At 51.5% G+C, this 21355-nt stretch overlaps 1 protein-coding gene and 1 long non-coding RNA gene across 10 annotated transcripts in view; one reads left to right on the forward strand and one right to left on the reverse strand.

Annotated features, from left to right (window-relative positions):
• Window positions 1-6240: 6240 nt before the first annotated feature.
• Window positions 6241-13152, reverse strand: LOC126505003 (uncharacterized). 6 transcript variants are annotated; one of them, XR_007592781.1, is made up of 4 exons: window positions 12351-13152; window positions 10929-11112; window positions 10396-10572; window positions 6241-8448 (listed from the first exon to the last, which is right to left on the reverse strand). It is a non-coding gene; the product is annotated as an uncharacterized lncRNA (long non-coding RNA). The 6 variants fall into 6 exon arrangements; XR_007592780.1 differs by lacking the exon at window positions 12351-13152 and having other exon boundaries at window positions 6241-7121; window positions 8129-8448; window positions 10929-11335; XR_007592782.1 differs by lacking the exon at window positions 12351-13152 and having other exon boundaries at window positions 11078-11335.
• A 386-nt stretch (window positions 13153-13538) lies between these two features.
• The window catches only part of Adora1 (adenosine A1 receptor), a 36186-nt gene continuing 28369 nt past the window's right edge, over window positions 13539-21355 (forward strand). Inside the window, exons 1-2 of one of the 4 annotated variants that reach the window (XM_050147655.1) lie at window positions 13539-13724; window positions 14479-14936. In XM_050147655.1, coding sequence (XP_050003612.1) covers window positions 14596-14936 — 341 coding nt within the window. In that variant the 5' untranslated portion in view covers window positions 13539-13724; window positions 14479-14595. Of the gene's footprint in view, window positions 13725-13997; window positions 14290-14478; window positions 14937-21355 lie in introns of those variants that run through there. The other 3 variants (XM_050147658.1, XM_050147656.1, XM_050147657.1) reach the window with 3 other exon arrangements.

The raw sequence follows: 21355 nt of genomic DNA on the forward strand, positions 1-21355 counted from the left end.
GGAGACCAGAGAACTTGCAGGAGTCAGTTCTGTCCTTCTGCCATTAGATTCTGGGGATTGAACTCAGGTCATCAGGCTTGGCATCTTGTTGAGCTATCTCGCCATCCCAGGGGTTTGCCCCTACCCAACTAATCAAGGTGCTCTTGCTCTGATGTAACTCTCAGATGCTTCTCCTTCTTGTTCTGTGTATAAGTCATGACTTCCTTTCTGGCCCCTGTTCCTTCTGAATCCCGTGTCTAGTCATCTTCAATGGTAAGGTATGTGGTGCTGGTGTGTTTAGGCCCCAGTGCTCTGTATATGTGCCTTCTCCCTAGAATGTTCTGCCTAGCAATCTCCTGCCCACCCTTTGAGGGTCACATTAAATGTCCTTACTCTGAGAAGCCCTCTGGGATGCTACATCTCCCACTTCCAGTAGATTACATATTATTTTAGTGCTTTCCAATAGCTGTTATAGTTCTGCATGTGTTTATGTCTGTGCCTTCCACACTCCACTAGACTGCCATGTGTGGTGGCCTTAGCTCTCTGGTGGACTTCAGATAGTACTAGAAGGAATAGTCAGGGAGAATCAGATGATGGATGCCAGCTTCTGTGTGCAGTGAGAACTTTGTCAGCCGGAAGAGTCTAGAAAGACGCATCTAAAGGACACTGGCTGTTACATTGTTATATAGCTGAGCCTTCTAAACACAATCTCCCAATCTCATTTTCCTCCCCACTCAGCTCTTCTTCCCCCTTCGTCCTAGTTAGGGTTACTACTGCTGTGATGAAGCACCATGAGCAGCTGGAGGAGGAAAGGGGTTTATTTGACTTAGGCTTCCACATCACTGCTCATCATCAAAAGGAGGCAGGACAGGAACTCACATAGGACAGGAACCAGGAGGCAGGTGATGGGGGAGTGTCATATCAATCTGTTGATTTCATTGGCTGAGCAATAAAAGAAACTGCTTGGCTGGCCCTGATAGGTTAGAACATAGATGGGAGGAGTAAACAGAATAGAATGCTGGGCGGAAGAGGAAGTGAGGTCAGACTCTGCGCTGCTTCCAGAGGGACCGGACAGCCGCCATGCTCTGCTCTCCCAGGCAGCTGCAACCCACGATGGACTTAGGCTAGAATCTTCCCGGTAAGGGCACCTTGGGGTGCTTACACACATCATTAGAAATGGGCTAGTCCAGGTGCGAGAATTAGCCTGTAAGGGCTAGAGTTCATGGGCCTAGCAGTTCTTAAATGAATACAGTTTGTGTGTTGTTATTTCAGGCATAAGCTAGCCAAGCGGCCAGGGTGTTGGGGACGCAGCCCCGCCGCTCCTCCTATTTCAACAGGCAGGAGCTGATACAGAGGCCATGGAGGGGTGCTGCTTACTGGCTTGCTCCCCATGGCTTGCTCAGCCTTTCTGATAGAATCCAGGTTCGCCAGCCCAGGGATAGCACCACCCACAGTGGGCGGGGCCCCCTCCCATCAATCCCTGATTAAGAAAATGCCCTACAAGTTTGCCTACAGTCCAATCTTACAGAAATATTTTCTCAATTAGGCTCCCTCCTCTGAGGACTATACTTTGTGTCAAGTTGACATAAAACTAGCCATCCCCCCATCCCCACTCACCTTCCTTCCCATCCCTGTCTTCTTTCTATTGCTGCTTCACTTAAACATCAGCCATCTGTTACACAGACAGCGCTGTAGCAGCTGACCGGCTGTAGTAAGCAACAGTATCAGCGCACAGGGACTTCTACCATGGTGTCCAACCCGGCTGGCTGGATTGGTCTATATTCCCTCCTACCTTTGTGTGCCTTCTTCCCACTGCATACTTGTAACCATAACAGAGTTTTAATTATGTAGTCTGCTTTTAAATTTAATATAGAAGTATTTTCCATGCTCCTCCTCAGTCTTCACAATTACCACTTTAATAATCTCATAATATTCCACCAAGTGGACGCACCATGTTTCCTTTAACTGTTTCCTTTCTGGCAGATGGCCGTGGTGCTATTGCAAACAGTGCTGGGATAAGGAAGCACATTTTCTGCTCCTTTTCTTCTTCTTCTTCTTCTTCTTCTTCTTCTTCTTCTTCTTCTTCTTCTTCTTCTTCTTCTTCTTCTTCTTCTTCTTCTTCTTCTCCTTCTCCTTCTCCTTCTCCTTCTCCTTCTCCTTCTCCTTCTCCTTCTTCTTCTTCTTCTTCTTTTTCCTTTTTACTCCTTCACTCCCATCCCCTTTTCTTCTTCCAAATCTTTTCATCCCTTCTGTGTGGAAAGAGGAATCACCTGACTAGGCTACAAGATCTTGGAAAAAGGTGACTAAAATTTTATCTTTAAAATGATCTAAGGGCATTGTGCTTTTGAAACAGTGTAAATGGTAGCACTTTTTATTCTCACGCAGTAGGGACTCAGGGCCAAGAAGGACCAGGAAGAGCTAGGTTGGAGAAGGCTCAGACTTGTTACAAGGACATCTTGCTTATGATGGGAGGAAAACAGGGGTGGAGGAGATGGCTGTCATAGGAGATGCTGACAAAATGACGCCTGACACATGCCCATGCTGGGACAGGAAGCAGCAGTAGAAGGGACTGCAGGACTGTGTGTGCTGATGGAGACAGGTAGGCCTTTGAAATTCTGTTTCTACACCTATTTGTTTGGTGTGTGTGTGTGTGTGTGTGTGTGTGTGTGTGTGTGTGCTTTTGTGGAGGTCAGAGGATGACTCTCATGAGTCAGTTCTCTTTCCCCTGCATGGAGCACTAGAACTGAACTCAGGCTGGCAGGCTTGGCAGCTTGTGCTTTTGTCCACCGAGTCTTTTTCCTGGCCCAGGTAGAGCTTTTTATAACAAACTCATTTGCAGACTATTTGTAGGTTACTACTTACATAAAGGCAATACAAACTCAAACCTGCATAGTAACGTGAGTGCTATAATATATGTGCATATATAACACATGCAGGCAGGTTATTCAAATATATAGTAAATGCTTGGAAATACCCCGAAGTGGTCATAGTGGTTGCTTCTGCTCCGAAAGATCTGGGGAGGGTATTGGTCTGAACTGAACTGTACTGGGTTCACTTTTTTGTTTTTTAATTAAGAAAAGTATATTTAGCCTAGGCCTGGTGGTCCACACCTGTAATCCCAGGACTTGTGAGGCAGAGGCGAGAGAATCAGGAGCTAAAGGCCAGCCTGGGCAACGTAAGTCCCTGTCTTAGAAAAACATAATAAAGTGAATGAAAGAAAAGTACATCCCATATCACTTGCAGAACAAAGAACTCTAACGTGTTCTTGGCTGGGAGATGCCTCAATCACTATGGCACACACCCACACACAAACACAATCATGCACGTGTACACACGCAGTTTCCCACTATCTTGTTTTTCTATTTGCCAGTGTACATTGATAAAGGGTCTGGCCACGAGGAAATGAAATTAGAATGTGTTTAAATATGCAAAGGTCCTTCTGGAGAAAGTGGGCGCTTAGCTTTCTTCAGGTGGAAGGACAGGTTGTAGGTTGTTTGGGACAGTCTTGGTGGCCTGGGGAAGAGAGAAGATGAAGCCCTCCCGATTGGAACCCGTCTCTCAGTCAGGCCTTCCTGCCCACTGTAGGCAGGTGGAAGTGGGGAGTTTTGAAGTGGAGTCTTTGCCCTGAGTTTTAGATGGAGGACAACAGATGGGGCCACACAGCCCTGCTGCCCAGACCGAGGGGAACAGGTGGAGGCTGAGGGGTCAGAGTGTGAATGCTGGCGATTCATGAGTACTGCAGGCGGGCCGAGTGCCCAGCACAGGGGCAGGGACAGCTGGGCAGCATGTGGGCGACAGAGGGAACGGGGTGGGGGTGGAGGCCCTAGAGAGCAGAAGACGGGAGGGAACGAGGACAGCCCCCCCCCGCCCCCACAGCTGTGGCAAGAGTGAGGTCAGAGGTCCCCGGCTGCTAGGAAAGGGATAAGAAGCTGCAGGAGAGGGAAGACACTCGGTGGGCAGGGTGCCCATCTTCATCCCTTCTCCTCCTTCTCCAGCCCCAGCTGTCCTTTGTGGAGCCCTAAACCTGAGGCATTCAGGCCGCTCCAGCAGCTGTACCCGGCCTTTGGCTGGGTCAGGGACTGGGCCGCCCAGGGAAGCAGCTGCCACTCCTCCCCCTGGAGACAGAGTGGAAGAGCAAGGAGGTGGCGTGGCTGGGGAAATCTCAAACACGTGGCGGGGCCGTGCCGTACTTGTCTGTGGAGAACTCGCTCTTGCCTACTGTACTTAACCCGTTTCTCCCGAGTTAAGTGTTAGGGGTAGGAGGGGCCGAGGAGCTGCAAATGTCAATACATGTGAATATGTGTTTGGTGCTCAAGTGCTACCAGCCCCAATACCACGGAACTTTCCCAGCTGCTCATTCAGAAAATTCTGTAGTTTCTACTTTACAGGCAGGAAAACTGAGGCTTCTTGGTCCCGTTCTCAGACAGGACGTTTGAGCAGATTTACTAGGCCCTAGAGACCGAGCTCACAGCCTTTGAGGTGAATTGGCAGACCAAGGGTTCTGGTCCCTGATGAAGGTTCCCAGAAGTACTGGAGGTGGAAGGTCAGCATGGAGAGCAGATTCCTGAGGCAGGCTGGTGGGAAGCAGAGGGTGCTGGGAATCCTCTCTTTGGAGATCTTCCCAGGGCGTCCTGGGAAGGGGGAAGGGGCGGGTGTTAGGGGCTCCCAGAACATGCGCTTTGGGCACTTTCAGGAGATTTTGCCTGAAAACACGAGGTAGCAGGGTGGGAGCAAAGGATTTTGGGCTGGGCATCCGGAGGCCAGAGTCACCATCGGGGTGGCATGCTTGCTGGGCATTCCTAGGACTGGTCCCTTGGCCCTTCAGCTGAGTTCCAGCAACTGTATTCTATCTAGATGGTCTTCTTAGATGTCACCTGAGGGGTCCGCCCTCCGGGCTCAACGACCCGCCCAAGCTCCAATCCCTCCAGCAGAGGGACCCAGAGCTCCAGCCAAGGGCGCAGAATGGCAGCGGCGCTCCGCAGTTTCTCTGTTGGAGGAAACGGAAAATCGTTGTCCTGTCATTCTCGAAGCCGCGAGGGGCAAAAGAGCCCCCCACCCCCACCCCAAAGACAACGTGGTCACACTGTCCTGCAGCACTTCATTCTGGACTGTCGGCCGTACGCTACTGTGCCCCAGACACCGGTTCTGTGTGATGAGATCGTTCAACTTGGGGTCAGCGAAATAGCCCAGTGGTAGAGGGCTTGCCTAGCACTGGCGGGCGACGCCCTGAGTATCAGGGAAGGGGAAATGAAGAAGCCTAGTCTTCGGAAGGCCCCTCTGTGTCACCAGCATGAGCAACCAGATCGAATGAGTGGCATTTAGGAATAGGAATTAATTTCTGATCTGTGGGTCCATAGAGGGGGCAGATGATTGGACCACAGGCTACCTCTCTTCTTCCCTGGCATTAAGCAAGTGACCCTGCTCCGGGTGCGAGTTCCTTCTGGATCTGAAGGGAGTGTCTGTAGAAAGGCATTTAGAGTTGTGCTTAAGATCAGGAAACCGGGGCCAGGAAAAGACAGGCAGAGGGAATAAGCCTGTGTGACCGGTTTGGAGGAGCGAGGAATGAGTGAACATTCACTGTCTGCATGCCTCACTTCCATGCCTGCTGGATTGGAACACAGCCTATGAAAATGTGTGTGTCGCAGGCTTTCTGACATGCTCACTGCCCTAGGGCCTCAGCTGAACAAACGGTGCTCCACCCCAGCTGGCGCTCTGCTTGGCAGGGAGAGAGCTTTTCTGGCTTCCACGTCAGCCTTCATGCCTCAGATTGGTACACATGGCACCACACTGGAGGGCCATTGTAAGGCCGCTGTGCTCCTAACTACCGTTGCTTCTCAGTCCCCGCTGTTGTCCCCCGAGCTGTGTGTGTTCATGTACACATTTATGCCTGAACTTCTGTAGTAGCCTTGTTTACAATAGCCCCAAAGTGAAACCAGCCCAAAAGGCCCAATCAACTGAAGACTGGATAGTCAAAATGTGGACTGTCCATGAAATGAAATCTTATTCAACCATTGAAACTGAGTACTGATCTGGTGAGATGGCTCAGTGGGTAAAAGAGCTGATGAGCAAGCCTGCTGACCTGAGCTAGATCCCTAGAGCCCAGGGGGGGAAGGAGAGAACCGGCTCCCATGTTATCCCTCTGATTTCTGCAATAAAAGAAGAAGAAGAAGAAGAAGAAGAAGAAGAAGAAGAAGAAGAAGAAGAGGAGGAGGAGGAGGAGGAGGAGGAGGAGGAGGAGGAGGAGGAGGAGGAGGGGGAGGAAGTTGTTGAGTATAAGGTATTTGAGTATCAGGAAGCTAGTCACAAAAGACCACAGGCAAGTATCTGGAGCAGGCAAATCCATGGAAGGAGCAGTTTGTCACGAGCATGGTGTTCAGACCTTTAATCCTAGCAAGTCATGAAAGCCGAAGCAGGAGGATTACAAATTTGAGGCTAGCCTGGGTTACATAGTGAGACTCTGTCTCAGCCTTTCCCACCAGAGATTTGTGTGGTCTGGGGCTAGGGAGGGAGGGAGCATAGTTGCTAATGGGCACAGGGATTTTTGGAGGGAGATGATGAAAGTGTTCTAAAATGAGATGGTGGTGGTGATTACACAAGTCTGTAAATCTCGTCTCAGAACCACTGCCCGCACACTTTAGATGGGTGAACTTTGTGATACTTAGACTGTTTCTCAATAAAGCTGCTAACATTTTTTTAACTGGGTGTCCTGAATGTATTCTGGTAACTCTAGTTGGTGAGCATTTGGCTTGTTTCTGCTCTTAAGCTATTCCGAGTAACACTGCTGTGAAAATCCATCTTGCCTTCCTCCTGGCACATCTCGAGGGCTGGTTCTCCATGATGAAGCACACAGAATGTGCCAGGGCTGCTTCTCTTCATTGAAGGGCAGCGATGGCTGGCTGGCGAGGAATGGGGGCGGCAAAGAGAATTTGGAAGCCAGCCGGCCTAAGCTCTAACATGATCTCCTCCTGCCTTGCTTTCCACTTCTGCCCAGTGAAGGGGAGGGGAAGCAGACGGTCACTTTCCCTTGTCTTCTTAGAGGTCATGTTGAGGAGTCCAGGAAGGATGCTACTCAGGGCAAAGTGGGCTGCCCAGGGTGGCATAAGTTCTGCCAAGTCTGTCGAGGGGCGGATCCAGTCTGTGTCCTTTGGAAGGCAAAGAGTGGCAATTAGATCATCCAGGGGGGCCTCTTTAGCTACAGATAGGGTCAGGGAAGCCAAGAGGTTCATGATGGGTGTCTGCTGAGCTGGGTTGGGGTGTGGACTGGGCTATGGCCACCAGAGGGTGGAGCTGGTGCAGGGCAAGGACAAGTCATTATTGATGTGAAAGGCTGTGCATCAACAGAGATAGATCCCTGCAAAGGCCTGGGAGCATCCCTGAAATCCTCAACAAAGGACCCGCAGCCTTGGGGATGGGAGGAAGCAGGGGTTTCCAGGTCTGCGGGCAGAGTGCCGAGTCTGGTCAGCGGTGGATCTGCTTCTGTCCCCATGGGCACGCAGAGGCTGTGTGGAGAGTTTGGCCTGTGCCCAGCATCTCTTCCTCTGATTCATCTCGTTATGCCGTCTTCACTGAAGCTGGGAGCATGCTCAGATCTCCCCGCTGCTAAAACCAACCTCTTTTTGACCTCCTTCTCCTGCAGCTAACCATCCATCTTTTGTTCTTTTCCCTGCCAAGCTCTTTCAAAGACTAGTCTGCACCCACGACTTCCACCGTGAACTAACTGCAGCAGCTTTAACCCCTCAGAGGCCCTCACACACCCATGAGGAGTCTTCCGGGTCTCCATTCCCTTCCTGTCACCCAAGTATGACTGCTTCCTTCTCAGGCTGCTCAATATCTCTCTTCCCGAAATGCCTCCACTCCCCTCTGGCAGCTTTCCCTCCGGGTTCTAGGAGCCACAGCCCAGCTTCCTCACACCATTCCTTCAGCAGCCTTACCCTCCTCCCCACCCCACCCCCCACTCCCAGGGGGAATCTTGTTCCCCAAAGTCTCTATTCCCAGTTGGACAGAGATGACCAGATTCCTGTTCATACTCTTGGTCTTTCCAGAATCCCACAGGAACCCTGTAGGGTCACCTCTCACCTGACCTCCCCCGTGTTTGCATTGCCAGTGTCTTTTTCATCCGCCATCAGTGTTTCCCCTGGACCATCTTTACCTTTTTGCCTTCCCTGGATGCTGTGCTTGGGCAACCACTGAGCCCAGGAGGCCTTTCATGCAACATCTGTTTATCTTCTCTGTTCCCACGGCTCCTCTCCTGTTCAGTTTCACACTGTCTTTGACTAAGGCTGCTGACACATGTCCAGCCTCCACCTCCTTCCTCCAGGCCCCTTTGGATTTTCTCTCTAAGTTAGATTGGGTTAGGCCGAAGTTCAGTAGTACAGTGACAATCACAGGCCCTGCTTCAATCCTCAGAACGGTAAGAAACAAAGTAGCAGCTTCCAGGTCCTTCGGTCCCCTGTTCAAAATCCTTGAGAGCTTTCAAATACCAACAAAGTAGGTTATGATTGGTTGATTATTTTACATTCTGAGATGTACTTTCATTTTAACAAGAGAGACAGGGCTGCTATTTCTCCTACAGGATAAGAGAATTGGAGTCAGGGAATGTGGGGGAACTTTTGCGCTTGCCCATGCTAAAGGTGGAGCTGAGACCTCTGGCACTATTGGTGCCCCACCCTGGAGGTTTGGTCACTGTCACTATGCTGCCCAGACCTCATCAAGCCCCTCATCTTCCCCAAGATACAGCAAACACTTTGCACCTCCAAGCTGTTTGTTTTGTCTACCCACAAAGGTCCTTCCCATGCCACCTGTCTTTCCCCACAAACACAGACCATTCTGCCCCTCCTCAGGCCCAGGCTCAACTTGCTTTCTCTGGAAATTGTCCAGCCAGTGCCTGCTCAGGAAGCGCCCTGCCTAGTCTGTGGCACCTGGAACACACAACCGTGAGCTCTGGCAGACTCTGAGCAGGTGGTACCCCGCCCCCCGCCCCCTTCACAGTGGGTTTCAGGCAGTACAGCCGAGTAAATGAAGTAGGCTGCCGAGGTTCTCCTTCAGGGAGATCTCATCCCAACCTTGCTGAACCTAAGATACCAGTTCCAGTCTCAGCCATGCACATGGCTTCATTTGAGCCTTGCTAAGCTTGACTTGTCTGTGATTTGGAGCTAAGAGCTCCAGTTTTGCTACCTCCTAGGTGTGTAGTGAGCAGTTCAGAGATGCTGTCTGTGGGAAAATCTTTCCTGACGGCCAACTGCTATACATTTGTGTAAGGCCTTTCTTGTGCTTTCGGCATGGGTCCCTGGCTCCCACAGGATGTGTCTGCATCCTGTCCCACTTCCTGGTGAGATGGAGAGAGCTGGAAGCTGAGGACTGTTGGAGAAAGATGGCTTGTTGCTTCCTGGCTGCCCAGCTAGCTTAGCCCTGAAATAGTCACACAGAAACTGTATTAATTAAATCACTGCTTGGCCCATTAGCTCTAGCTTCTTATTGGCTAACTCTTATATTAATTGAACCCATTTTTATTAATCTATATATCACCACGTGGCAGTGGCTTACTGGGTTAAGTTCCCAGCATCTGTCTCCGGTAGCTCCATGGCTTCTTTCTCATTCCACCCTTCTTTCTCCCAGCATACAGCCTAGCTTTCTCCTAGTTCTGTTCTTCCCTGCCAGAGGATCAAAGCAGTTCTTTATTCATTAACCAATAAAAGCCAGAGGACTCTCTCTGCCCCTTGACAGATAGGGCTCCCCCGAGCTCTTCACCTCCTGGCTCCTCCCCAGGTCTCAGTTGTGCCCTGACTTACAGGGAGGTTTGGGTAAATTTATTCCATTTCTGGATTTCACTTCTCTGGTCTGTCCATGGAAGCACTGGGTTAAAGCTCAAATGTTCATTTTTTTTTCCCACATGGCTTATAAAATCCATGTTCAAACCAAGTCATACAACAAACAAACACATGAAAACAATGACACATATGTAAAATGGAATTCTGCCTAAAGCAGAAACGGTTCCCCCAAGACCCCAAGGAGCCCTGATCCTTCTCCCTCACTTTGGGGCCCTTCTGCCAAGTTCCTGGGTGTCTTCAGTGTGTCAAGATCCCCACACGAGAGGGCATGGCCTTCCTTTCCTCCACTGCCTTTGCTGTTCCACCCTGCAGAAGTGGGGGTGGGAAAGACTGAGGTCGGAAGTCAGAGGTCAGAGGCTTGCCCTCATCCTTCCAGAGAGAACTATACATGGGGGGCATTGTGCTTATGCCTGCAACCTTTTTCTGGAGGCTCCTGCCTATCCCAGCCTACCCTCTGATATGTAGAAGGGGCTTCTTAGCTGTCACTGAGTGGAACAGGTGATGAATGGGGACAATGTGGGTTTAAAAGAAATGACCTCAGCCCCTTTCTCAGGCAGCTGGAAGGGGAGAGAGGGAGGAAGAGACCTACAGGTCTTGGCTGGAAAAGGAGGGAGCTTCCAGGGAATCACCTCCAGGATGGCTGGAACTGGAGTTCTATCCTGCAGTCTTTTTGTCCTGACTTCCGTTCTTATCCAGGACTTCTTGTGCATGCAGTGCCCAGAGCAACGCTGAAAATCATGGCATAGGAACCAGAATAATCTGCCTGCTGGAGGAGAATAGAGGAATATATATTTCTCCTTCCTTTTTCTATTTCTTTTATTTAATGGCACAGAGAATGAAACAGAGGACTTCCTGTATTTCAAGTTGCACCCTACAATTGAACTTTACTCCCAGCCTTAGAAGTCTTTGGTTTTTTGAGACAGAGTCTCACTAGGTAACCCAGGCTGGCCAGAAGCTCACTATATAACCCAGGCTAGTCTTGAACCCCTGATCCTCCAGCCTAAGCCGTCTTAGAGCTGAGGAAACAGATATGAGCTGTCATGCCTAGCTTTAGAGGAGACTCCTAAGACCTCATGCATTCTCCAGGCTCTTCCAAGAGTCAACCCAAACCTTGACACCTACCTGTTCTCTCCTTGTTGGTGTCCCCAAGGGTGGGTAGGCTTTGGGGAATTTGGGGGGACAATGTGAAGAACTCCAGAAAGAAGGTTCAGGGCTGCTGAAGAGGGTTGCCCCAGTAGCTTTTTCACCTCTGCCCTCCCTTCCATGCTTACCAAGACCACTGTGGAGAGACCAGGGCCAGGGAGGCCTGGAAGGAAAAAGACAGGACTGAGAAGAAATTGGGTGAAGACTGGGCCCCGGAACCTTTCCACTTCCTGTGACATCATCTTGCCCCAATGTCTCATGCTTAGTAAAAGTTTTCACTTGGGTACTTTTAAGGGCACTCAAGCCTGGTACCTGTGGGATTTGGTCCCAACATAGCTCCACTATCAGCACAGGGCAGATTTCAGTATTTTGAACTTTGGACTCTCCTTCCCTCCCCTTCTCCCCATTGGTCTGGCACTGCCTGCTTCTTCTTTTTTTTTTTTTAAAGATTATATCACATTTTATTTATTTAGTGCATGTGTGTGGTGTGTGTGTGCTACAGTGCACATGTAGAGGTCAGAAGACAACCTTTGGTGAACAGTTCTCTCCATATTGTAGGTCCCTGGCAGCAAGTGCATTTACTCACTGAGCCATCTTGTTGGCCTTCTGCTTGCCTTTTTAATACACAGTCTGTGCGCAACACTCCTTACACCCGCTTATACAGTTCTCATAGCCTTCTAGGAGGTGCTATTCCTGGTCAAGCCATCCTAGAGATGAGGAAATCAGGGCTCTGATGGAGGCGTGGAAAATCAGGAAGGGTCATCTAGTCAGGGATTTGGGGCATGTGTGAAAAACAGCATCACATTTTTGGCAGGGCGTCCATCCCAGCCAGTCACTTGGCTCTTTCTGTTCTGCCTCTGTCCTTCCACAGTGTCCTCCTCTCCCTCAGGCCTCTGCCTACCCCACACTGGGTTTGCCATATGGCTGACTAACAAGAGGCAAATCAAAACTCAAGACAGGATCACAGGTATAACTCAGTAGTAGAACGCTTAGCTAGTGTGCATGACGCTCTGAGTTCCGTTCCTCAGCACCAAACAAACATACAAGCAACCAAAACAAGACAAAATAAAACAAAACCAACCAACCAGACCGCAGCAAAACCCACTCTCTTTGCTCAGCATGGTACTGGATTGTATCTATAATTCTAGCATTGGGCAAGTAGAGCTAAAATGACTGAGATCAAGGTCAGCCTGGGCTACATAGCAAGTCCTTGTCTTAAAAAATTTAAATTAATTAAAAGAGGAAGACTGTGCCTTAAAGGCTTTGAGGCAAGGAAAGAAAGAGCCAAGAGGCAGAGATGCCACACAGACCTCAACCTCTTGCTGACAGGGTGTGGGCAGTGGTAGAATGTCAGTTTGCTCTTAGAAGCAGGGAGAAATGGAAGGTAGGCAGGGAGGGTACCTGTGAGCTGGCCTTTGCAGAAAGACTGCCCTTTAGTGATCAGACGCAGATTTCTGGTTCTCTGATGGTGGCAGATGCTGTCTTTCCCACACTGGGCTTCCTCCTCTGAAGACAACTGAATTGCTCTCACCCTTCCTCCCAGACACAGGTCTGGAGCCTGTTTCCTACTGTGATCTTGCAGCAAATCTCAGCAGAAGCAGTGGCTTTCCCTCCTTCCTATCCTGAGATTCAGCAAGGGAGCAGTAGGGTCTGGGGTTCCCCCAGCCTCACTGACCCAGCTACTGTGGAGTCCAGGCCCTTCCTCAACATGCAAACAGGATTTCTCAGGGTGGGATCTCTATAAGGCACTGCGAGGGAAGGCTTGGGGCTGGGTGTGAGCCAGTGCCTACTGACTGGAAGCAAGCGAGGGAGAGCTAGGGGCAGCGTGGGGGAGGGCACTGTGCAGTGGCTTGGTTGACTAAGGAGCCTGTAGTCTTTGGCAAGTTCCTTTCCTCTCCCAGACTGCTTCTTTTTCTGGAACACAAGGGACAGGACTGGATTCTGTGTGGTCTTAGGTGCTAGGGTAAAAGGGAGGAGGAGGAAGAAGAGGGGAAGAAAGGAGCCGCAGTGTGGCACTGACGGTGGTGATAAGGAGAAGCGGGGTCACTTCTCTGAGCCTCAGGATCCTCATCTGCAAAATGGAAATGCTGAGAGCCTGACAAGCCTTCTGAAAGATGGATGAGAAAGGGATATAATGACTCAGGAGACCGCCTGCAAAGTAGCGTGTGAGCTGGAAGCCTGTACCTTCCTGACAGTGCAGGCACGGCTTTCCTGAAGAGAGTAGGTTTTGGGATTAGGGGAGGGGCCGTGCCGACAACCATTGGTGCTTGTGGGAGACCGGGGCCTTCTAGAGTCCCGCAGGTGATCAGGGCTTTGCCACCCGCCCTCCTGCGGCATTGAGAAGAGAGTGAGAGAACACGGGAGGCTACACCTCCGTACTGTCCCGAGGCCGGATTCATACATCACACCATTGGAGAAGCTCATGTTTTCTCAGCTTTTCTCACACAGAATCACTTCCTTTGTTTAGAGGAGGGGGCAGGGGAGGAGACGGAGGGCGACGAGGGAGGGGCCCGCGGGTGCCGCCGCCGCCCCCGCCCCCTCCCCCTCCCGGTGTGCGGAGCCCGATTGTCACTCAGCTCCCGCTCTGGGGGCGACGAAGGCGCTGGCGCCAGAGTGGAGTCTCGGCTGGCTACCATCCCCTTGGACCTAACAGGCTAGCTCTGGGTTCTCCTGGCATCTTCTGAGGGAGCGACTGCCCAAGGTTTAGAGATTTGGGGACACTTGACAAAACAGTTCAGGTGGCCAGAAGCTCTGACAGCTTTGGTGTGACCTTGGGTAAGTCTGTGTCTCAGTTCGTGCACCATGAATGTGCAGGAAAGGGGTGGATGAAACGACTGGAATGCCCCCCCCATGGGGCAGTAGATTGGGCAAGGATTCTAAGGTGGAGCGGGACCAGGGACTGTTAAGAGTCGGGCTCCAGAGGCGTCCCAGGTGGGTGGGCACCGGGCAGGCAGGCGTGCGCACAGGCGGGGAATAAGAGCCTATGGACCCGTCAGGTCCTGGGCTTAGTCCCTCAGATTCATGCCTGCCATCCAGTCCCAGGTACGAAACAGGACACTACCTCTTTAAAAGCGTCCGGGGCTGAGCCTCTGCCGCACCATGTGATTGCTTGAAAGGCCGGGCTGGGAGTGCAGCGGCGGGAGCCTGGAGAACGATGAGCCGGTGCGCGCACGGTGCCCAGAGCCCAGCCCTGCCCGGCGCGGCTCCGGAAAGCCGCCCAGGGAACTTAAGGCAACGCCTTTGGGACCCCCTGCTGGTTGGCAGTCAGGATGGTGAGCGCCCTGCCTCTGGGTCGGCGGACACCTGTGGGCATTGCGGATGCATAGGGGATCCTTATGGAGTGAGTGTCCTGGGAGCCACCTCACACCTGATACAAAAGCCAGTGGTGGAGTGAGTGTTGCTATTTTAAGTTGCTGAATGGAACCTCTGAGGACAAGGGGAGGGGACAGAGGTTAAGCAGATAGTGAGGCTGAGTGCCTGGCCAGCCTGGGCAGGCACTGCATCTGCTAACTGGGGCACATCTTCGCAGGGCTGCCTATGTCCCCTCCTTCCCAGGCTGGCATCCCCACTGCAGGCTTCCTGACCACAGGTGCTGGCCTCGTGCCCCAGGGCGCCTGTCTGCTGATGTGCCCAGGGCCTGCCCACCATGCCGCCCTACATCTCAGCCTTCCAGGCTGCCTACATTGGCATCGAGGTGCTCATTGCCTTGGTCTCTGTGCCTGGAAACGTGCTGGTGATTTGGGCTGTGAAGGTGAACCAGGCGCTTCGCGATGCCACCTTCTATTTCATCGTGTCGCTGGCGGTAGCTGATGTGGCCGTTGGCGCTCTGGTTATTCCACTGGCCATCCTTATCAACATTGGGCCACAGACCTACTTCCACACCTGCCTCATGGTGGCCTGCCCTGTCCTCATCCTCACCCAGAGCTCCATCCTGGCTCTGCTCGCTATTGCTGTGGATCGTTACCTCCGAGTCAAGATCCCTCTCCGGTGAGTTCACAGCAGCCCAAGGTACCCTGTGAAACCCGATGTTGGGTGGCCTGGGGTTGAAGGAGCTAGAGAAGATAAAAGTGCCTAAGCCACCTCCCTAGTCAGCCAGGTGTTCTCTGGCTGTGGGATCCAGCCCACACTTTGCCTTCCAGGGCTCCCTGTAGGGATGCTTCTCTGAGCACTCTTAAGAGAAGCAGGAGGGGGCTGGGTGACTGGAGAATTACCATGCTGATAGCACCCATGACCTCAGGGCTGTAGCCTCTGCAGCCAGGGATCCTGAGGCTGCAGATGGGGTCTGGAGTGGGGTTAGAGCATTTGGAGGGGTCATTAAGACAGGGGACAATGCAAGGAATGATCTGGATTCCACAAGTCCCAGGGAGGAGGAGAGAGGGGCGCTGGGGGAGGGTTGAGGGCAGTTAAGGGTGGCACACCAGGGCCAACGGTGCTGCCTCGTCTTGGATCGTAGCAGGCTGGCTTCCGGAAGACACTCTTTAGCTCCCTTGTTCTGCAGCCTGTACCAGCCAGCTCCACCCTCCTGCTGTCCCGCTGAGCCCAGAGGGCTAGTTGCCTCTGCCCAGCTCCACTCAGGGGATCTCTTTTGCAGACAGGGGAAATGCCGGTGGCCTTTCTGCTTGTTGCCTGCAGGCCACACTAGAGGTGCTTTTGCTGATTCTAGGCAGCTTAGGGCGGGTGACAGTCCTCATTGTGGGGGTTGGGGCTCCATTTACCTTGAGGTTCCCTGCCCAGGCCCACCAGGCCATAATCTTGGCACCAGGCAGTGCCTGGGTCACCAAGTGCCAGCAAGAACCTGGGCACACTGCCAGGAATGGCTCTGATGGGACACTCGTTTGAGTGTGCTTCCCCCTCTTTGAATTCTTGTCACCAGTAGGTCCTCTAATGGTGAGCTTTAGCCGTCTCCGGCACCTACCACCCCATGCAGCTTCCTAGCTCCCATATCTGGGACATGGGGCCGCTAGTCTCACTTGGCAGTTTGCCCGAGCAGGCCTAGGTACCCAGAGTTCTCTGTTTGGTCACATTTATGCACGTCTAACTTTTTCCCAACCTCTTTTCACATCATGTGTTCCCTGTGGCCAGCGAGGGAGGTGGAGCGGGAACTGGAAGAGAGGAAGCAAGCTCAGAGGATCTCCTGGAGCCAGGTGTGGAGAACTTGATTCAACCGAGTTCTCCCTCTGATTCCTGCACCTAGAACCTTGGTGTCAGCCTCTCGCCCCCACCTCCAACCTCCCTCCCTCCCAGTCACCAAGTTTCCCAGGGAAGGTGGGGTGCAGGCTGCTGCTTGTCAGGGAGGAAGGAAACACAGTCCAGAAGCCACACAGGCTCAGCTTCCGAGGGCCTTTCCTGCTGCCATTAAACCAGGGTTGTTGCCGGCCCACACCAGCCAAGCTAGTCTCAGTCCATTAGATGGGCTGGGCCTCAGACCATTACGACAGCCTGGCCACATTAGGAATGCACAGAGATGGGCAGACAGAGGGAGGCTGCTTGAGAAAGTCTGCCTGCTGAGTGGGTGCCAAAGCCTGTCCTCATGCCACAGAGGTCACAGACTTCGGAATGTGTCCTCCTTACCCTGTGGGCCTGGGGAATGGAGGTGCCCATTCCCCCCAGAGGTGGATGCTGTTGCTTTGAAGCTGGGGCAGCTGGAGCACAGTCCTCTGAGAATTGAGGGTGGGCACAAGGGGGATGTAATCCAGGCTTGGGGGATTTGACAAATGCCTAGGTGTGCCACCTATTTAACCTCTTGAAGCTTTAATTTCTTCATCTATAAACGGGGACAGAAATAATAGTATGACTGCCTGGAGTTCCTGGAAGAATATATAGCAATTAGTATTATGCCTGATATATTGTGTGCAGGCTGTAAATGAGAAATTCAGCTTCATTATAATATATGGCTTGACTGGGGCTGGACAGGGAAGCTCTGGTTGTCCAGTCCAAACACGTGTCCTCTTAAATGGACACATGTACAGCACATTCCCAGGAGGTGTCAGAGAACTGTTAAGTTATATCTGCACATGATTTCCCTCCCCAGCAGACTGCCAGTGCCTCAAAGGCACTAGCCTGGCAGCGATCACTTCTTGTCTGTCTCTGTGAGTTAGCCAGAGTGCCCAGCAACAGTGTGTAGCCCTTGGCACTCCATAAATGTTGATTAAAATCACTGGATTTCCTGATCACATGGGTGAGTCCCAAACAGGCTTTTCAGGGGTCTAGCCTTTATCTCTCTTGCTGTAGACTACTGTCCCCGTTCTGCTTTGGGGCCCTACCCAGAGCTGTCCCCACTTGCTTGGCAGTGCACCTGGGAGTGTCCTGCCCTGTGAAGAACCTTCTCTCAAGTTAAGGGCTAGCTTCTAAACGAGGCTCTGGGCCACGACATCGACTACTCTTAAGTCCAGGCCTGTCACTGCCCAGGTACCCTGCAGGAGGTACAGAATGCTCTGTGCCCTTCCGGGTGACTGGAGTCAGTAAAAATGCCAGACTTTAGAACCTGCAGGCACCTGGCTCCTTGCCTTGTTATGCTAGGCAAAGGTTAATGTGGCCCTGGGCCCCAAAAATAATGCCACTGAGTGTCGAAGAGGTGTATCTAGACATATGGATATAGGAGTCTATCAGGCCTTCGTAGAGCAAGGATTAGGTTAGTCCGTAAACCACAGGTTTTATTTCTTTCCACATAGCAGCAAGCTGAGAGAAAAGAGATTCACCTCGTATAATGTGACCCATTTGCTTTTCGAAGTTGAGATAGTTGATTGTCAATCATTGCGGTCTTTTACATGCTGCACGCCACCCACCCACGCTTGTAATTGAGAAGCCAGCCCCCTTACTCCTAGGTCCAGGGACTCTTCAATATCCATCCTCCCACCTCCTCACCCAGGACTGTCTTGGTACTCTGCAATAATTCGGAGGCTGTTCCAGGGTGCTCCCTGTTTCTGTGAGAAGGTTGTCCTCAGCTAGATGGGTTGCAGTGAGTGAACTGTGGCAGGGATTTGGGGGTTAGACCTGAGGTTGAGCCTTGCTGTGTTACCAGGAAACTGTGCAGCCTTGGAAGCGATTCAGCCTTCCCCAACTTTTCTCTCTGCCGCAAGCATGCTTGGATCCAAGGTCACCGAGGTTCCTTTTGGCTCTATCTCTCTGTGGTTCGTCCTCCTCCTAGTTCCTGCCAATGCAATGCTGTCTTGGGATCCCCGGCGGGTTTTGTATTGGGTTTTTCCACTCCTAGTGATTGATCATGTGGTAACTATGTTTTGTTTTGTGTGTATTTTATCCTATTGACCACGTGTAGCCTCTCAGTAGTGGAAGTTACTGCCAGCTTCATTCTACAGTGCTTCAGATAAACTGGGATCAGGAGCTTGAAAGATTCAATAATTCTTCTAGACAAACCGCTGGTCAGGAGCAGAATCCAGGCCTACTATCAGATACTTTTTACCTGTAAGCCCAGCACACATGGATGGACCTAAGCAGTGGATTCGTTGGATGTAGGCCCTGGTTTCCCTAAAGCATTCACCAGGTTCTTTGCCCCTTCTTACTTTTGCCAGTGTTCGTGCACTCTGCTTGGCTCACACTCAGCGCCTTCCTCTCCCCTCCCCTTTAGTGGGCAGTTGAGTTCCTGGGAAGCCCTACTGCACCGCGGCTGGAGACTTGTCTGGAAGGCTAAGGATGCTGGGTTGAGCTCGGGGGAAGAGATACCTGTTAGATTGAGATGTGTTTGCTTTCGACTGCTGGCTCACCAGCCCCCATCTGGCCAGGGTTTTGTTTATATATTTATTTGACAACTAAAATGACTCTTGCACTACCAACACCCCAGCTGCCATCTGTGACCTCTGTGTCCCAGGACAGGTGCTCTGGGTCTCCATCTGCTTTCACAAGAAGCAGGGTGTCTTCAGATGCACAGCCCAAGGAGGTGTTAGTCATAGGCTGGAGTGCACGAGGCACAAAAGCAGTCAGAGGATCTGTGGAGAGACAATCAAGGGCCAGGGAAGCGCGGGCTTGTTCAGGGTCACCTGGCTGGGAACTCAATGCTCTTCCCAAATCAGACTCTTCTCAGCCTGGAAAAGAGAATGCAGCTTCAGTGGACTGGATCAGTGGAAGAGTGGTAGGCTGTGGGGTCTGATGGAGGTGGTTTTGTGTTTGTGTTGGGGCAGCCTGTAGGTGCTTACAGATTCAGCTAAAGGTAGCTGAACCAAGACGCATGACTCTCCTGGCAGAAGAGTCTGGGTTTGTTTCAGGGGTGAAAGCACCCCTTGTCCCACATTGGGATGGCCTCCAAAAAGCCTTGTGTGTGTGTGTGTGTGTGTGTGTGTGTGTGTGTATGTGTATGGGGGGCAGCTTGCTCAGGTGTCAGCTCTGACTAAGGCAACTTGTAGAGAAACCCACTCACCCTGGGGCCCTGAGTGGAGCCTTAGGGGCTACCCCCTGACCTTTGCTGTTTATTTGAGAGCCCCAAAGCACCATCCTGATTGCGAGGAATGTGGCGAAGAATAAAGACGCCAAAGCCACCAGTGCCTCTTCCACCTACAGAGGACGACTGTTAACATTTGGTGTTCCAGAAAATTTTTCCACACACGTGTATATATTTAGCTACATTATTTTTGCATATGGCAAGTATCTATCTATATATGGTTTAAAACCCTATTTTCTCACTTAACATTACATTACAAACATTTCCACATATCAGCTAAAATGATTTTGTGGAGGCTTTTTATGACAGTAGAAGGTTGTATTATTCTTCATCTTTTAGGTTTCCGCTAAAATAGCCTGACCTCGGGGAATCCACCTCCTGCTCCTGCCAGCCAGGTTTCCTTTGTCCATTAGATTCTCAGCCTGGATGTGAGCCTTCTTCCATTTTACTTCAGGCTCAGGGAGTTTTCTGTTTAAAACCTCTCTCTGGGGTCTGGGTAAGCCCCAGAGTTCCCGGACACTCTGCCTGCGCACTCAGGTGCCGTCCATGTCGGCATGGAGCAGATATGCTGTAACTTCTTTGCGATAAATTTAACATTTGGGTAGCACATTTTATTTATCTACTTTTAAGTAGGTGTCTAATTAGAGTACTACATTATTATTATTTTAAAAACTACCCCAGGGGCTGGGGAGATGGATGACTCAGCTGGTAAGGGCCCTTGCTGGCAAGCCTGGCAGCCTAAATTCAATCCCTGAGGCGTACGTAGTGGAAGGAAAGAATGAACTCCTGAAAGGTGGTTTGTAATCTGACCTCCACACAGGAACCATGAGTACTCCAACACACACGCACGCGCGCACACACACGCGCGCACACACGCACACGCGTGCTCACACACGGTGGGGCGAGATAATGAATGAATAACAAATGTAAATAAATGAAGATATCAGACAAACAAAAGCCAAAACACCTCACTGATTCACACTGTTTCAAGGGTCAGAGCTAAGGCCTAGGACCCTGGACTGAACCTCCTAGTACTAGCTTGCCTCTGTCCGGAAGTGTTTTAAAATGAGGCTAAATATCTCCCAACTCCCTTCATCCTTCCTCCTCCACCCCTTTTCCATTTCACCCACACTGCAACTTCCCAGGAGGCTTCTGGTGTTCCTAATCCTGTGTGTTCTTCTGGGCTGGCGGGGCAGGACTGCACAGACTCAGGAGCTAGTCCTCACTATCCAGTCTCCATGCTTGGCCATGCTGTTTCTTTGCCTTTCTGAGAAGAGCAGTCCCCAGAATGAAGGGCTTGGCGTGTGGTCTTTCTTGTTGGCCCTGTTGGGCAGGAGGGTTTAGATACAAGGGACAACACTGAGAGGAAGGAGGCTGAGACACACACAGCTCCTTGGGCTGGGAATCTGCTCCTTTAACTTGAGCCTCTTTGCTAGAGCCCAGAAGGGTTTGCCAGTTGTTACAGAGGAAAGGTGGTGCGAGAGGGAGAGGAAGAGGTGGCAGGGGTGTGGGACCTGCCATCCCATCCCTCCTCGCAAACCCTGGCTTGAAGGTGGACAAGGAGCTGGGACAGCTAGAGAATACCCTTGACCCCAAGGAATAGATTGCAGTAACTTCTCTTGCCTGCCTGTCTTTATGACAAAATCACAGGGATGTGAGGTTGGGGAGGGGGCAGTGCTAGGCACTTCACTGGGCTGCAGGCATGGATAGGTGTGCAACCTGGCCCACTCTGCCTGGGAACTCCCAGCCATCATTGAGAGCATGGCTTCCAGCAGACCGAGCTTGCCTTGGAGAGATTCCTGACCTCCTCTGTCAGGAGTTGGGATGGCAGGTATCTGATGCCCAGCAAGTGTCAGTACTTGATCTGGAAGCCCGTCCATATTCCACAGTCACTTCTTCAGGCCCAGTCATGTGGGAAGTTACCCTTGGGACTTTTTCCTGGTGCTTGCTCTCAGAACTTGTCTGACTTCCGAGAAAGGATGACTGGTCATTCTCACTTGTTCTTATCCAGAAC

This window comes from Alexandromys fortis, unplaced genomic scaffold (genome assembly GCF_014885135.2).
Source record: "Alexandromys fortis isolate MF-2015 unplaced genomic scaffold, M_Fortis_MF-2015_v1.1 scaffold_58, whole genome shotgun sequence".
NCBI lineage: Eukaryota > Metazoa > Chordata > Mammalia > Rodentia > Cricetidae > Alexandromys > Alexandromys fortis.